Consider the following 16,991-nt stretch of genomic DNA (forward strand, 5'->3'; position numbering starts at 1 on the left):
ATGACAAGGGCGACGGAGCTTGACTGGATACAATCTAAAAATGGCTGTTGAGGTACCAGAGCCCCTAGATTTGTAGGAGTAGTGATGTATGATGGTGAAGATTGTGGATGATGAAGGCTGGGATTTAAACCGCCGGTATGTTATGTTAGGTGACGATAGCTCTGGTTTGGCCGTTCGGGATTATCTTTCTTTTCTCCGAGACCAGCGTCAACCACTGCTGCTGTATATCAATGGATACAGAGACGGTCACCTCGGTACTCTAGTGATATTACGCAGGTCTCAGTTCGAAAAAGGAAACGTATAGGACAGAGAGATCTTAATGTGACCGGTAGATATGTTGTGTTTCCTACTACTTACTTCCTCAGAAGCGGAGGGCACATGACATGGCCGATGATGATGTCACCCGACCGAGAACCAATCAATACATTTTTATACATCCATATACATACTAAACTACATCTTGTTGCCGTTGGTTTGTTTTAATACTCTAATGTACCTCTGAGTATTCTACCTTGTCGCCAAGATAACATCGGGGCTCTTGGCCAACCGGGAAGGTTAAAGTATGAGGAAGTCCATCTGACAATAACATAGTACACTATTAGCCCGTGAAGAATCTTGTATCGAGCAACCGTGATCGTGAAGGGTGGATATGTTATAGATGCATGTAAAGACGCATGTGGTAGAGAGTTGGCCAGGATACTAGAAAGAAGAGAGGGAAAGTAAAAAGAAAGAGAAGACAAGATGATGCAAAAAGAAATGACCAGACTGGGGCTCGATCCCAGGACCTTATCGGTGTTAACGATACGTGATAACCAACTACACCATCCGGCCAACTTGTTGAATAATTATTCTTTTTTAAGCATTAATAAGCAGCACATAAAATAGCACTCTCCCAGCCCGTGGAGGGCTATAGTCCTCCGACTCCTAATAGCGGCGACAGCAGGATCCTGAGAAGAATGATTATGCCAAAGAGCTTCTACTCGACTCTAGGTTCTGAGAAAGAACTTACGTTCTTTCACAGTATGCCCTAGACTTTTAGATGAAGAAAATAATCTCTCTCCATCTGTTCTTACACCAAGAGGTCATTACGTCGTCGATTGAAGTTCAATCAATAAAGCCAACCATAAAAAGTTATATATAGATTTCGCTTGAAATTTGACATCAGGCATCTCCAGCAGCACTCTTCTGCAAAGATATTTCGAGTCTGTGTTATAGTCCAGCACTCGAAACAACCCAGTACCCTGGTAAAAAACATGATATCGTGCAAAGACGCTAGAGCGTAGTTGTGCTCAATGGTCGTTTCTCAGGCACTGAGCTTACTAGCAGTACCGCGAAATGACCTCCTGAATTTTAGCTGTGACATAGTCAGTCAGCTGTAGCTCTCATGTATACGGGAAACAGGTGATATATACCATCCGAAATGTCGCCACATGATTTCTTCAAACAGGGTTTGATGGCATTTAAAATATCCTGCGAATGGGGGCAAGCGCATTTGAAATCATCACTGGGGCACTCCACTTGCTTTATGCCATCCTGGACGCAAGGCAATGCGCAGGTGATGTCCTGTGCTCTTGCGATGGCAGCAAGGGTAATTGCTGCGACTAAGGTGAACTTCATTTTGGACGGTGGATGAAGATAGATGGGCTAGGTTAATGTTGGAAACCAAAGCAGCGTGAAAAGTAGATGAAAGCAAGTGATGGAAATGAGAAAGGAGAAGGGAAAGGATGTGGGCTTTATACTACTAGTGCCTTTGACCAAATGTGCGACCAGATCTCATATGTTCTCACTTGGGCGGGATCTACATGTATGTCTCAGTTATTGCCTCAATAACAATGCCTTTCAGATGACGTGTCGCACCCAGGTAGCATATTGGAATACGATTTGAGAAATGGAGTACTGAATATACCATGTGAGCGATCTGATAGGATATTCAACAGTCGTGTATACACGTAAGTAGCCCAGCAGACCCCAAGGATGCAACAATCAATAACATAAGGAAAACTACGTATATTGAACCTAAAGCGCAGTTGAACCACTCCGTATAATCCATAATTTATCTAGCAAAGACCCCTCACTCAGATGAAAAGTCCACGGTCTTATTCAATGCGAAGCTTCCGAGCCCTTCGACCTCGCTTGCATCTCTTTCGATCCACTCTATCGATTTCCTCTCCCTTGCTTCGACTATCTACGTAATAAGATCAATTAAGTCTCCGACATCCAGACCGATCCCTCTAGCCAGCGGGCTACGACAGAGGCTTCGACGCTTGCCTTCGTCAGCGCTCTTCCTTCTATCATACAGTAGCACTGTGTGCTGCGAGACGGGTGGTTTAACGATCTATACTCCATAGATCATCCTACCTCAGTTCCTCAGGGTATCCAAATCACTACCGAGTACGAATGATCAATGCTACCCACTCCCATGAAATGAGTCTAATCAAGTCTCACACGTATGGGATACTTTCCGGGAAGTATCTCCGAATGTCTATCAGGGCTCTATCGGCCTTTGGAAATATATCTTGATTCTAGGGCAGGTTCCTTCAAGAAGGAGAGATGCCACGTGCCGGACAGTTCGTGAGCACAGTCCATTTCTTCTCCAACTTACAAGCACCAATTAGATAGAAACACACGGAGTACAGACTAGTATAAAACATAATTAGGTGAAGATAATAAGCTTAAAGTAACAAGGCCATGAACCATCAGCCACAACATCCCCGCCAAGAACAAGCCGTGCACAGACCACCCACCGAAACCACATCAAACCAAATTAAACTTAAGATCTATCAAGAAACAAATCCCTCCAGCCCCTCCACAATACTATAAGATATAGACACCCACAACCTAATAGCAAAAATGATGCAACATCGCATGGTAAGCCCGCCAAATCTCCCCGACCCAAAACAGCCAAGCTAACTAAACACACCACAGCTCGCAAAAGAAGACGAAGTCTCCGCAGCAGGAGAAGAGAATGAAGTCCGTCGCGAAGATCAGGAGAAGATCAACCGCTTCAGCCGGCTCCACCAACGCGAAACGCTGCTGGAAGAACAGCTGAAGGCTAAACAGGTTAGTTCTTGTCTATCCTTCTTGTATCAAATTGCGATTTTGCATTTCCTCGCGAGTGATTCACGCTGTGTCGCTGGCTTCGGAAACTGATGCTGTGTTGATATTGACATGGTGTTCGTGGTCCGTATACTGACGTTTGATACCTATGTTACAGAAAGATAAAGAGGATCTCGAGGAGATTTCTATGGAGCTAGAACTGGCCGATGAGGATGAACTAGTGCCGTAAGTGTCCTTTCATTTTAATCTCCAAGTCTATTTTCCTGCTTCAAAGTGTTTATCGCTCTGACTCGAACAGGTACAAAATCGGGGACTCCTTCTTCCAACTTCCCCTTGCCGACGCCCAATCTCTCCTGTCTTCATCGACGGAGCAGATCGACTCTGAGGTGTCGGGGCTGGAGGAGAAGTTGAGTGATCTGCGCGACGAGTTGCAACAATTGAAGGTGGCGCTGTATGCACGGTTTGGGAGGAGTATTAACCTGGAAGTCTAAATTATTTCATAGCATTAAACGTCTCGAAAAGCTGTGAAGCATGCGGTATGAGAGTGGACCAGGAGGTTCTATCATTCATGCATAGAGGTCAAAAAAAATCATGATATCACTGTATATGAAACATGGTCTATTTGTCTAGTAAGACAAGGTAAATTCTACAACACAGGAAAGTATCGTGATGGTATGCTCAATGTAATCAAACGTATCGTATGGATATCAAAGATTCGGTCGTAAGACATATCTCGTTTCACATGCTCCACTGGACCCAGACCATCATCTAGACAAATAATACAAATAGATAATACAGTCCACCTCCTTCCTGACGAAGAAAGCCTTCGTTGCCCTGGGCGTCTGTGTCCTTGGTTTCTCTCGTAAGTTGTTAATCTGCACAATATTGACTGCTCTAAGTCGGTTCTCAGGACACGGTTTATATAGAACCGACGTTTCATGGTCATTCCACAAGCTGACGCCGCGAGAGTGGGTCTCGACATGGGAGACAAGGGTATGCGGGAGAGTCGCAAAGTGTCAAATTATGAGCGATAGATCCCGTGATATTAGATGATGCTTGCGATTGTCATGCGTGAATGGGATGAGGTTGACTGTGGCTGAGGTGCTGGTTCATCACCCCCAGGGCTAGTCTGCACATCCATTCTATTGTATTCCTGCTGTTGTTTTTGCTTCTCACTGATTAGATATTGAACCGTCTGTTCAACCCAATCCCATCCTTCCCAATCTTCTACTTCCCCAGTAGACAGATTGTCTCGGGCACCGGGGTGTGGCATAGGGACAGGACTACCGAAGTCAGTCAATGTCTCCAGCTGAGAGCCAGTCTCACTGCCTTGCCACACCCAGCTGCCACCAGTTGTACCTTGCATGTCGCCCGACACATACGCCAACATTTCTTCGTCCCGCTCGGGATCGACACCGTCGGGGCGGCGTAGCCGGTCCACAAGGCACTTCAAGAAAAATGCGATGTACCGCCCACAGGCTGCGTTGACAGACCGGGAGTCTCCAACCACAGCACTTGCCCGGACACACACAAATGCGGTATCATATTCCTGACGGAACAGCAACACCAGCACACAACGCCAGATGTGTGTGCAGAGCACAGTTCCCGCGGAGGATGCCAACAAAGGCCGCCAATCATCATTTCCAGGAGGCGAAGAGTAACCAGGAGAACCCGAAGGAGCCCGCATGCAGCGTGAAAGGAGGTGAGCAGTGTCTTGAGAGATTGAAACACAGTAGTCAAGTGCCAACGATCGGACTTCGGGGGCACAAAAAGGGGAAATATTATGACGGTAGAGGATCAGACGGGCGTTTTGCAAGTAGATAAGTGGGAGGATAGAGCGGGGATCGAGATACTGGTCGGACTTCGGATGGTACTGCGGAGGAAATGTGGCCTGGCAAGTTTGAAAGTGTCGCTCGAATATTTCCAAGGTTGCCGGGCTGATCGTGGAGCTTCTCAACGTCCGGACCAATTGACCTATCGACCGAACGACATGTATAGTGGCCAGGAGTGGAGTGGTCTGTTGGCTTTCCGCCACAATGCCACCTGAAATACACCGTTCGTCGACTGGACAAGGAAGGTCAACGTCGCAATCTTGATCGTTGATAAGGACTGGTTTTCCCATTTCCAGGGCGAGAAGCCTAAGGAGATAAAAAGTCAACTAAAACGGAACCTTGTATAACGAGAGATTCAGTCAGTCACATACCTATCCCAGGCATACACTCCCCACCATAATCGCTTGCGCATTTCCCCTTCGAGGGCTGACCACGGCCCTGACTCAAGATGCAGTCCTATCTCCTGCGCTACTCTCACTGCAGAACCGATCCATACCCAACTGGCTGATTTCGCGTTGACTTCGTAGAGGAAAAGACTAACCAAAAGCGCGGCTCGGGCTTGATCCAAGGTGAAATTGTCCTTCCAGACATCGATGACCCCGCAGGAGACTCTTATGAACTCTTTACCGTCGTGTTCCCTAGTCTTTTCCAGTGTGTGAAGTGAACCACAAGCGAAGATACCAAACAGAACGGCCGCCCACTCTCGAGGCAGGCCCAGAAGGGTACCAGTTTTGTAAACCTTTTCATACTCCGTCACGAAGCTAGGCCAATGAACTACTGGCAGGACCGAATGAATACATTCGTAGTATTGCGTGAGGAGACGGTCTGCAACCTCCTTCGGGGGAAGCGGTGGAGGATCGGATGCTAGGAGCGATTTCGGACCCGGCTGGCGATACGGAGTTGGGACTTTCAAGATTCCTCTTCCGTACTTTCGCAGATTGGCTCGGGCTTCGGTTAGGTCCTGTGATACCGGAGCTCTTGGCTGGCGTGGTGGCCGATACCCAATGTCAGGGAGCTTCAATTGAGACTGTCCGGTTCCATCAACATCGAGATCAATCAGGTTGTCCGGCCTCAGCATGCCCGATCGCAGTTGTTGTAATTGCTGCTTGGTTGATAGAAGCTGCTTCTCTAAGTCCTGTACTTGCCTATGACCCAATTAGAATGACAAAGCTTTTCAATACAAGTAGCCGTGGTACAAACTTGATAGACGACATGCGCCTGTTGGTTTCTTTCGTGAACTGGCATCGCACTTTGCGATTTGTACATTCTGTACAACTAGACGACTCCGAAGCGTCACACTGAACCGAGGAAAGTTAACAAAACCGCGTTGGATGATCTTAAGCCAAAATGACAGGGGCCTCGGCGAAAACTCGGTACCTTGACTTTGCGCTCACGACACGCATCACAACTGGGGTCTTTCCTCCTCTGACGATAGGCTCTCTTCTGTTGCAGCGGCTGCTGCATTTGCTGCTGCCCCCCAGTACCACTGGGCTGAGGAAGAAGCCCCGAAGACCCTGGTGCCGAACCATTGAGCGGTGGCGCATCCGGAAGAATAGAGGCGCCTTCGGCCGGCGAGCCGCTTGATTCATAGGATCGTGAGTATGATGAAGGCGGGGGAGGAGGGGGAGGGTTTGACATCTGGTGCGGCAGTGGTTGCAAAAGATGAGCCATTCTCAATCCGCTAGCAGGTCTACTCGGCGGAGCGGAAAGAAGAGTAGGTGGAGGGCCAGCCTGTGGAAAAGGACCTGAGGGCGAAGTTACCGATTGTACCGGCGGCAACTCATAGGAAACGCCCGGTTGGCCTTGACTATTCGGCGAACGGAAATACTGCGTCTGCATCTCGAGCCTCCGAACGCCAACTCATAGAGGGAGGACAAGATATAACAAAGTGGACGATGTATGGCGAAGGGCGAATTGATTTTGAGTGGAAAGGAGTGACAACCCAACAAATCCCGACACGTGCAACCTTATCTTATTTTTTTTGGCACCCTCACTCTTTCCTTTCCTTTTCTTTTTTTTTTTCTTTATCCCGTTGTGTTCAAAGTTTCTTAATAGAGCGGAGACAAGAAACAAGAAAACAAAGAAGAGAAAAAACAATTAAGAAAAAAAAGGAGTAACCCCCGAATCTACCCAAGCCGGATGGTAATGGGAAGCTCAAGGGTTCTTCTTTGTATATACGGTAATGACACTAGTCCAGAGTGTCAAGTTACCAATGACTGAAATGAAGAATGGAGAACAATAATCAAGATCCCGACGGATCGAAACCAGTAGATAAGGGAGAATTCCCGAGTGGTGGCGACTGAATTGCCAATTGGGATGGTGTATCACTTTAAGTTGGGGGACGGTGGTCGACGCCTGAGGCAGCCCGGTATAGTCCCAGTAACGTAATATACTAGAGGAGAATATAACGCAGACTGGATGGATGCCTCTAATACCTAGCCTAACGGGCAGATACGGTAAGTTTAGGTAGTCGTCGTTCAGTCCGGGAGGAACTAAGGTTCAAGTTGATGGTTGTGTTGACATGAAATGCGCTGTCTGCGGATAGATGGAGGTCGTCAAACCATTACTTTGTTTGTTCGAAATTTCTCCACCGAGCAGGTTGTTAAATACCGAGGTCGCCGTGAAGGGTTGTGTGAGAGCCAATGATGGGATACGATCGGTTGAAAAAGGAGTGGGGGGGCCAGCGTGGGAAGTATGCTTCTTCTAGAAACAAGGAGGAAAATGGGATACCTGACGGTGAGGAGAGATAAAATTAAGGAAAGGAAAGAAGAGAAGAAGAGAAAGTGAGGCAAAGCAAAAAAGGTTACCGGAGAAGAATGACCGTATGGAATGATATTATAGTGATGATGGCCAGTAGTAATTTAAAAAAATAAAGAAAAAAGTAAAAAAGAACAGAAAATAACATAATAATAAAATTTAAGCATCAAACCGAAGAAATAAGGATGATGATGATAATGATGGAATTTCCCTTTCACGTTTATTTCATTTTATTTTGTATTTTGTATTTGTATTTTTATTTTTTTTTTAATTTCTCATTCTTTTGCTTTGGTGTCCCTCAATTACTTTTTTGGAGTAGGATTTTTCCCTTAGAAAACTACATCTCCAGAAGAAGAATTCTTTGCGATATCACAGACCCTAAAAGGAACATCGATCGACACGATCAATTAATTTCCCAATGCCACGCGCTCAATGCGTCAAGTACTTTATCCTAGACACGCCTACTAGAGTAATCGGCCGGGACGGACTCCATTCTCCAGGGTCTTCATTCAAGAGCCAGGAAGCGACTCCGAAAGTCTCTCGGCTGACCCCAGTTACTTCTAACCATGGGCTGAAACGACACCGGCTTCTACTCAAATCAGATCGTGAGGAAGGTGGAGATTAAGTAAATGGGAGCTTACTGCAGAATTTATCTTTCTCAGGAATCTTCTGCCGACAGGCCTTCTTTTTGAGTTTTTCTCCGGAGTAGTATCTTTTATTTGGTTTAGTTGGATTTAGTGTCGCTTAGCTTGATCGTTAGCCTCTTTTTATCCTTTTTTTTTTCTCGTTTTTTTTTTCCTCCTGTTCTTTTCTTTTCATTACCAAACCAAGAGTCAGGGAAGGGGAAAAAAAGAACAGAAAAGAGAAATAGGGACACAATATACTCAAGACATACTGGGGTATAAAGAGGGGTAATAAATCTTGGTGGTGGACGAGGTTTCCAAAATATCTCAAGGTATCCTTATTTCACTGTGAAACGGCTATGGGCGTGGTATAGTGGAGGGTACAATCAATGTACAGTACGTACAGTACGCTGATTAATCATCAGTGCTCCAGAAGTACTTAATATATTAGAATTGATGTGAGATTCGGATATCATCCCGAAATCTATTTAATTCGTGACGAAACCCATCATCATCATCATACTTGTAGATCGCAATGCTCGTATATCTCTAACAACTGGGATATCAATACCATCAAGATCTATTCCTACTGTGCTCATCAACAGTCGTAGTATCAAACTACCTATTTTACCTTTAGGCAACAGATGAGAGATCAGAGCTCAAGCTAACACTCAGGGTAACCCGAGATCGGCAGTGGCAGTGTAAGTGTGCTAGTACTCCGTATTTTGAAAGGTAACAACGTTTCTGTTGTCTTTTCCCACGGTTCATGGTTCCAATGGGCCAATGGTCCCACCTCAGACTAAGATACTCTCGGTATAAGTATTATAATGAGATGAATTAATGTTGAAGGATAATCCTAGTCAACGTAATTACCTGTACTGAGCTTAAATGTGTTCTCGAACAAATACCCTGGGAGCTATAAATAAACAGGATCTAGCAACGGTTTGCTTGACTATCTATCTCATTGCAGGCAACCATCCTGCCATGAAATCAAAGAGCCGATGCTGCCTACTTTTCTGTCAGCACTGAGTATCACTACCAAATAAAATCGAGAAGAGAAGGGGGGAAACGGAGAAAGGAGCGGCATCTATAAGTGATTGGGCGGGAATAAGGAAAGTCAAAAGGCCTTTACCTCATTATTCCTGTGGGTTTCCAAGGTTCATGGCTTGATTGGACCGTAATTCGGTTTAAGGTTCTATTCTTATTCTCTTCACCGATGCCTCTCTGTTGTCGTGCAGTCAGTGCACCCCTGAAGCTGCCTGTCAAGCTAAAATTAACATGGCTGTAGTAATCCCAACATCCCTGCGCAATCGATAAAGACTAAGTAGTAGTTGAAATTGCATAGGAGTTCCATGGAGGATATATCCTATGAAAAATAATAAAGGACATAAGACCTAATAAGGAAATTGTGTTCCGAGATCTGAAGGGGTTCAAAAGGAGCTCTATCATGGTCATTCTTCCTAAGAATATCATAGGGTAGAGAACCTTCCCACCCTATTGTGGTCTTTGTGACGATCTCTCGGAATCCTTCCTCGGATGCAGCCATTGGATGGGCCACATGGAAGGCTAGCCCGGAAGCTCAACCGGGACGGTTGGGAGGAGTTTAGCGGGTGGACCGGCTGATAATAAACTTGCTCATAATCAATGAAATAAGTCTGTGGCGACCCAGCAGAACGACATTGGGATCTTCCGAAATTGTCTGTTCTCCCAATGGAACAAACAAAAAAAAGAAAAAGAAATATTTCAGAATGGACTTCTGGTAAGAATTATTACTGGACAGGCGATGATTGACATTTTTTGAATCCCGAAAGATGATCCCCGCTTCCAATCACCGTGATTCTTCATAATAAAAAACGACCCTTTTTTCCCCCTCGAGCATCCCCCGGAGATTTTTCGCAACCACGTTTTCCGTGTTTCGTCCGAATAACACCCTTGAACGAAATATGGTTTGGACTACGGAGTACGTAAGCCTTTAGATGAGTCGTGGGAGTTCCTCCTCGGCTTATCAATGTATAGGAATCTAGAATGTCCAAGTAACAATGATCATTTGGCCGTTGAGGCTATTACAGTATGATTCTTAATCGTCATAACACACGGGAACCTCCGTGGTGGGTAACGGTGTTCTCCTGCTTGTGGCTGGTGTCGATCAGAGTACTAAGGTTCCTCCCATAATGAATTTGCTTTCGGCCTGACCTAACCGGCATTAACTGCCTGGCAATGTGATAGCGGCTTGTTAGTCTTTCCACTGGCTTGTTGACACGATCAGTGATCAACCGGAGTATTTAGTTACTAATGATTAACTAATACTACCATCCTTGAATGGCATCCGTCTTCACCTCATTACCCCTACCAATTTTTACACCGTGGGTGAAAGATATTTTTCGTCCTTGGAAGGACGGTCCAGTATCCTATCCAAAGTCCTACGGAAGATATATCCTAGATTGGTTGACGGTGCTAATTCGACAACTGTGCCTTCTAGACCAACTAATCTTCCGGCGATTGGTTTGCGCAGCCTGGGCGGGGTGTTACGCATGTTATGTCTCATGGCCTATCACTTTACGATCACATCCACCTTTTGTCAACTAGATCCATACTGCCGCATGGGAGTGCCGCAAATTGACTGGGTTGACTACTACTACTCTGAGCGGAAGGATTCCGTCGGTAGTTCTGACTGGATATCAATGGCATGATTTAGGGCTTCAGTTGACGACTACCGATCCCTGAAAAAGGCTACCAGTGCTAGCCTAGACACCTAGACTGCTAATGAACCCTGTCCACGAGACGAGTATCTATCTGCTGCGGTTATGATCACAGTGATAAAAATGCATATTATTTTTTATTCATCTGTTTGATGAATTCTACAACGACCGACCCAACCTGACTCGGAGCACCAGCACCCGCGCACCAATGAATCAATCCTAACCGAGATCCGCTCTTGATAAAGATTGATCATGGGATGGACAATGAAAAGGGTAAACGGCGCACCAGGATTTCTAGCTTGGTCTTAGCACATACACAGAGGGCTGCGCCGCACGCATGGACCTCGGGATTCGGGTGTGTTTTTTACTTAGCGCGGGTATCGGATCTCTGTCCAGTGTGGCGCCTCATTCGTTAGGCAAACTTAGCAGCCGTTTACCTCGTCTTCTGGCCTTGGAGGAAACGGGCTGACCGCACGGGAAATGATCCTTTTAGAGGCTGGTCTCCCGGCTGTGATTGGATCGCCTAGATTCCGGTCCCCATGTGGTCCCTCCCGTGACAATCCGCTGCTGTACCCCATCCTGCTTGATTGATGAGGGGTTTTTTTTTTTTTTTTTTTTTTTTTTTTTTTTTTTTTTTTTTTAAATTTTTCTTTTCGGCTACAACACTTGATATGGTCGCGTTGAGATCTAATCGGTGGATTTCCGTGGTCTGGAATCCCACCATGCCTCTATGCAAAACAGGTTCCTGCAGCTATCTACCTCGTGTTGATAATGTTGGCTTATAGTCTATTGTGACTGGTCTAATATCCCGTGCCTTGTGCCCCTCTTTAACAGCCTCGATCGAGACTTGTGAGGCTATACCGGCCTTCATTGGGTCTCGAAAATGGGGGACTCGCGACATCGCTTGGCTGCAACAGCACACGTGAGCATACATGGGACTGTCGCTTCATGATATACGGTGTAAATCAATTAAACGAATGCGATGGCGTCAGACTCAATCTATCTGGAGTGCGATGGGGGTAGCCAATCTCTAACGCAATCCCGTCTTCGCGATAAGAATTCCATTACCGAGTACCCGCTTTCTACATCGTTTCTTTCAATCAAAGTCAACCTATATATAGATCTGCTGGGTAATTAGGCGAAATGAGACGCCTGACTCAGCTCCTGTAGCCGCGACAATACTTTCGAATCAATATCGGAGGTTTCGCTATGAACGCACCACGGTGAGTGGTGGAAACCCACTCTTGAGGCTCATTGACGCTTCAGATACAAAATCTGTGTCTCAAATGGGAATACCCGAGCGAGCCGCTGCACTCAATCTATTGTCGGTTATAGTATGGGTTCTCAATTATCGTTCGTTACGATCCATTTCAAAGGGGAAGAAAAAAAAGTAAGAAAATATGAACGCAACCGGCCAGTGTATATTGGGCACCAAAAAAAGCCCACACCCAATAAAGGAGAAAAAGCAAAAGAGAACCAAAAGGGAGCACACATGGAACCTGGGCGCTCCACTACGTTAGACGGATTCTAAATCCACTGGTTCGGAAACGATTCCGAATATGATCATTCATTATTATTGTAACTTGGTTGAATGAGTGTGCCATCTGGAAGGCAAATCCGGTGAAACTTGCAGCGTTTATCTCGCATGATGTCTACATCTCCAATACCACCTTCTACAAGGGGCTCTGAAACCATGGTCAAACTCCACCTAAGAAGTGGACATGTTTCAACATTGCGCAATTGCATCGGAGTCGACCGATGTCCGACATCTGTCATTGAAATGCAAGCTTTGGGGAATCATCCAACCGGAGTTGGTGGCTTAGATGCACTAGATTATTAGAGTAGTATTGCTAGCCCTAAATAAATTAATTGTGGATTCCCTTGGATGGAGATTCCTTTCTTTGATCCTGTCCGTTCTCCCTTTTTGTCTCTCTTGACTGTTTTTATTTGTTTATTATTTTACTCTTTCTTTTCTCGGCGTCGTGCTTTTTTCGGATGCTCGGAGACTAGTAGATACGCAAGTCCAGGTACTAGAGTTGTTATGGGGCACCTCTCGGTTCAATTAGATCCGATGATGTGGATTTGAATATTTTGTTTCTAATTTTCTCGGTCGAGAGGCGCACCGTTACTGCAGTTACGCACCTTACGATTACTAGCATAATTTCTAGACTATTTACGAAAGATAGGTCTGTATTGGAGGGGCTGAGCCTGGGTGATTAGCCGAGATCTCAAATTTGAGTGTCTTGGATAACAAGAATGATTAACACAAATTCCCATAATTAATTCCATCCCAAATTAGACCCAGTTTTCTCACTCAAAACACCACCTATGAAACCATTGAAATGAAACGAGAGAAAAAACCAGGCAGTTATCAAGTTAAAGAAAAGAATAACAAGACCAAAAGGGCAAATGCTGACTCCAGAGACTGATATCGTTACTCCATCAATACTACCAACCTACCCAACCATATGATCTCTTCGCTCTCTCATTTCCTGGATCCTTCCCACCGTTGCATAATTACCTCCACTATCTTCGTCAATCCTTCCATCTCTTCCTCGACCAATAGCCCGAGCGCTGTCGGATCAATGCTGCAGCCCACGTAGACTGGGACCATCATGCGACGAGCCAGGACCTTAGCGATCCGAGTCGTGTATTCCACACTTCCAGGGAGATTGTATAGCGTTGTGGATATGGTGTCGCGAGGGTTCGTGCGCTGGTATGTGTGAGTAGCTGGGTTTCAACTTGACTGAGTGGGCAGAGTGTTTCAAGGTAGATATTTATAGTGCGTCGGTAGTGGCGCAAGATGCATGCATGGCAATGATGGATATACATGGAAGAAGGAGTCCTGGGGATGAATAAACATTGGAAGACTCATGGTATTCCAATGTTCCGCATGGGCTCCTGTGAATATGGATATACTCTCACGCCGCCAACCCAACTATGTAAATGTCCGACAAGAAATTAATGATAAGAAGAAAAAAAGCACTTACGTCCGGCATAGCGTAAACGAAGCTCCCCATCGGCTTCACGGACCCCGCCGAGTCACCCGGTGTCGACGTAGCCAGGAACACCGTTGTGCATGTGTCCAAGAAGGTGAGATGGATGTGTGCGGTCGTATGCAATGCCTTTGGAAGGGGAAATGATAGCTCTTGAGGTTTGGCATGCGGCGCCACGTTTTCGACTTGAGGCGGTATAGGTGCTTCCACTGCTGTCGTCATGTTTGGAGGATGGTTTATTCTGTTAGGTATCTCTTTCCGGTTTGCTGAGTGAAATAAACTACGTCTTTTGCTTCCGAAATACTCTCTTTTGATGTGGTTGTTAATGTCGGTTTTAGATGGATTGATGAGTGAGATGTTTGAGGTGCCGCTCTTGGTTCCCCGCCAAACAGAGCGGGCCCACTCTTCACTCTTTTGAGCTTTGACTGCCATCTCAGATACTTCACATTCTCTGTTCCTCCATAATATAGAGAGCAACGCCGAGTTTCATAATTCTTTTGTTTGACTCCCATATCAATTGGAGGTGCCTGTTTCTTTTGGTGTTGAAGATCTTACAGCTGTACAGAGTATATTTGGTTGTCGACTTCTTGGTCATCACGACGGTTCCCGCTAAAGCAGCATGGCTTCTGATTCGCAGCACCAGGATGACGAAGTTCGCAGTTGGGCAGGGGATTTCGACCCGCTGGCTGACCCTGATGAACGGCGAGTGCTGTTTGCTGCGCTGGATTCTTTTAGGTATGGACTTGTGCTTGTTGGTAGTTCCATTATATTGCTGTCCAAAGGTGGGAATGTAACATGGAGGTCATGAGGAGAGAGACGGAAAAAGAAGTGATGTTACATTTGCTGCTTTGGAGTTCCAATACGGTCCCTTCTGGCTTCTCCTCTCTCAGTGCCAACTTTGGTATCTGGAGACTACATCGGTTTGAACTGTTCTTAAACTACGTGGCTGAACTTCTGCTAGGCAATATCGAAGAACTGCTCATATGAACACCACGCATCGCCGGCGCCAGGCGTTCTATGCTTTACCATCTGCTCACTGGCAAATGCTTGCGGAGCCACCATTCTCAATTTTGGACAACTTTAATCGGGTAGATGATGCCATTGACGTGAATGCCGAAATCGCAGACGCTATCCTCGCAACGGGACTTTCCTCGTTTGGGCTACCGGCGAACCCCGACCCAGAAGACCCGCGTCAGAACTGGCATAACACGGCGACCTCTTCAGATGTTAACAAAGCCCACTCAACTATCAGGCAATTCTATCGCGACTGGAGCTCCGAGGGCAAAGCGGAGAGAGAAGTCTGCGTGGAACCAGTGGTGCACGAACTGCGAGATGAGTTCGGCGAGAGACTTGCCTCCCGAGAGGAGATTAAGGTGCTAATCCCTGGGGCTGGCTTGGGGAGATTGGTCTTTGAAGTCTGCCAGGCTGGGTTTGCTGCAGAGGGCAACGAAATCTCATACCACCAGTTGTTGGCCAGCAGCTGGGTTTTGAACCATACGTCTGGCCCCCAGCATCATGCGCTGTATCCGTTTGCACTCCACTTTTCAAATCTCCTATCCAGAGAGCAACAGCTGCAGAGGGTGATGATCCCAGATACCCATCCAGGGGTAGCCATGATTGAGGCGCAGGCGAACCAGACACCCTTTGGATCGATGGGGATGTCCGCAGCCGACTTTGTGGTGCTCTACAGCAGCCCATCCAACAAAGAGGCATACGATGCGGTAACTACAGTCTTCTTCGTTGACACAGCCCCCAATCTCATTCGGTACGTCGAGACGATCCGACACTGCCTGAAGCCCAACGGGGTGTGGGTTAATGTCGGTCCGTTGTTATGGCATTTCGAGGACGGCAGCAACCGTAGCCAGCGGGAAGGAGACCACGATGAGCACCAGGGGATTGGGGAACCTGGCAATGTGGAGCTCACGGAGGAAGAAGTCTTCTGCCTTGTGGAGCGGATGGGCTTCAACATTGAGAAGCGGCAGGCAGTGGAGGATCGGCCGATGTGTGGCTATATTCAGGATCCTCAGAGTATGCTCCAGCCACTCTACAAGCCATCCAAGTGGGTGGCACGGAAGAAGAATCCATAATGGAACTTAGAATAGTACAGGCAGAGAAACTTGAGAAACTTATCCATATTTAGATCCATGAAGAGAGTCCGCCTCGTTGCCTGAATGCCAAGGCCGCTGCTTATTGGTCGGTGCGCAAGACTTTAGAGTTTGTATGAAACGGTACGGTACATGGCGAAGGATCGTCGTTACAACATTCAGCCGCAGCCAGACAAAGAAAACGTGGGACAAACAGGCTGAGCAGCGTGGCTGTAATTATAAGGCTGTCCCTGCTTGGGCGTCAATCCTTCCGTACCATGGCTCGTCTCAGGCACATCGCTGGCTGTCCTTTTTTTAGCACCATGGTAATTTTTGAAGGTTACTGTAGAAACAGGGTCCAAGAAAGGGGGCGATATATGAAAAGAAAATCAAGATGAATCAGCTAGAGTGGGAATGATTGGGATATATGGAGCATATAACCTCTCCTTTGCCAGGGGAGTTATGATTTGGAGAAGCTTCTATAGATATAAATATAGTATGTATGAGTGTCAAATGGAAGACTGTCTGTCAACAACGGGAACTGACAAGTTGACGGGATCCGCTAATCTTGAATCGGACATGCCATGGAAGTGCCAGGTGGATTGGAACTTATCATAGACCTAATACAGTCCATCCGCCTGACATACAGAAGAGAAGGTAGTATGATGGTATGTATGTACCGGTACGGTACCGTACTGCACCGGTTGTCTCCGCAATGTGTAAAATGAAAGTTGGGGGCGGAAGGAATGACTTGATGATGTGCCATCATCCATGGTAAGCATCATTAATCAACAAACGGAATCACCGTTTGTTTTGGACGGGAGGGAAGGAAAAAAAGAAAGACATACTGCCATTTGAAACAAATAAGGCTGAGTCAACGAGAATTACTCTTTCCTTTAAGAGTCAGAGAATTACTGGGAATGATATCCCTCCGGGCAGGGCA

General features: G+C 46.4%; 4 protein-coding genes and 1 non-coding gene across 5 annotated transcripts; 2 read left to right on the forward strand and 3 right to left on the reverse strand.

Annotated features, from left to right (window-relative positions):
- Positions 1 to 757: 757 nt before the first annotated feature.
- Positions 758 to 831, reverse strand: AO090005t00018. The gene has a single exon. It is a non-coding gene; the product is annotated as a tRNA-Val (tRNA).
- A 2,019-nt stretch (positions 832 to 2,850) lies between these two features.
- On the forward strand, positions 2,851 to 3,548 carry AO090005001204 (tubulin-binding prefolding complex subunit GIM3; the record flags this gene model as incomplete). Its single annotated transcript, XM_001818106.3, has 4 exons — positions 2,851 to 2,868; positions 2,926 to 3,060; positions 3,215 to 3,282; positions 3,356 to 3,548. The coding sequence occupies 4 exons, from the start codon at positions 2,851 to 2,853 to the stop codon at positions 3,546 to 3,548; spliced, it is 414 nt and encodes a 137-aa protein (XP_001818158.1).
- Positions 3,549 to 4,102: 554 nt separating this feature from the next.
- Positions 4,103 to 6,728, reverse strand: AO090005001203 (transcription factor domain-containing protein; the record flags this gene model as incomplete). The annotated part of the gene is made up of 4 exons (XM_001818105.3): positions 4,103 to 5,195; positions 5,261 to 6,034; positions 6,090 to 6,187; positions 6,267 to 6,728. 4 exons carry the CDS (start codon positions 6,726 to 6,728, stop codon positions 4,103 to 4,105), a joined length of 2,427 nt encoding a protein of 808 aa, XP_001818157.1.
- A 6,725-nt stretch (positions 6,729 to 13,453) lies between these two features.
- AO090005001201 (proteasome assembly chaperone 4 family protein) lies at positions 13,454 to 14,396 on the reverse strand (the record flags this gene model as incomplete). Its single annotated transcript, XM_023232761.1, has 3 exons — positions 13,454 to 13,681; positions 13,799 to 13,906; positions 13,959 to 14,396. 3 exons carry the CDS (start codon positions 14,394 to 14,396, stop codon positions 13,454 to 13,456), a joined length of 774 nt encoding a protein of 257 aa, XP_023089269.1.
- Positions 14,397 to 15,007: 611 nt separating this feature from the next.
- Positions 15,008 to 16,051, forward strand: AO090005001199 (uncharacterized protein; the record flags this gene model as incomplete). Its single annotated transcript, XM_001818103.3, has 1 exon — positions 15,008 to 16,051. The coding sequence occupies one exon, from the start codon at positions 15,008 to 15,010 to the stop codon at positions 16,049 to 16,051; it is 1,044 nt and encodes a 347-aa protein (XP_001818155.3).
- Positions 16,052 to 16,991: the final 940 nt, after the last annotated feature.

This window comes from Aspergillus oryzae, chromosome 1, assembly GCF_000184455.2.
Source record: "Aspergillus oryzae RIB40 DNA, chromosome 1".
Lineage (NCBI taxonomy): Eukaryota > Fungi > Ascomycota > Eurotiomycetes > Eurotiales > Aspergillaceae > Aspergillus > Aspergillus oryzae.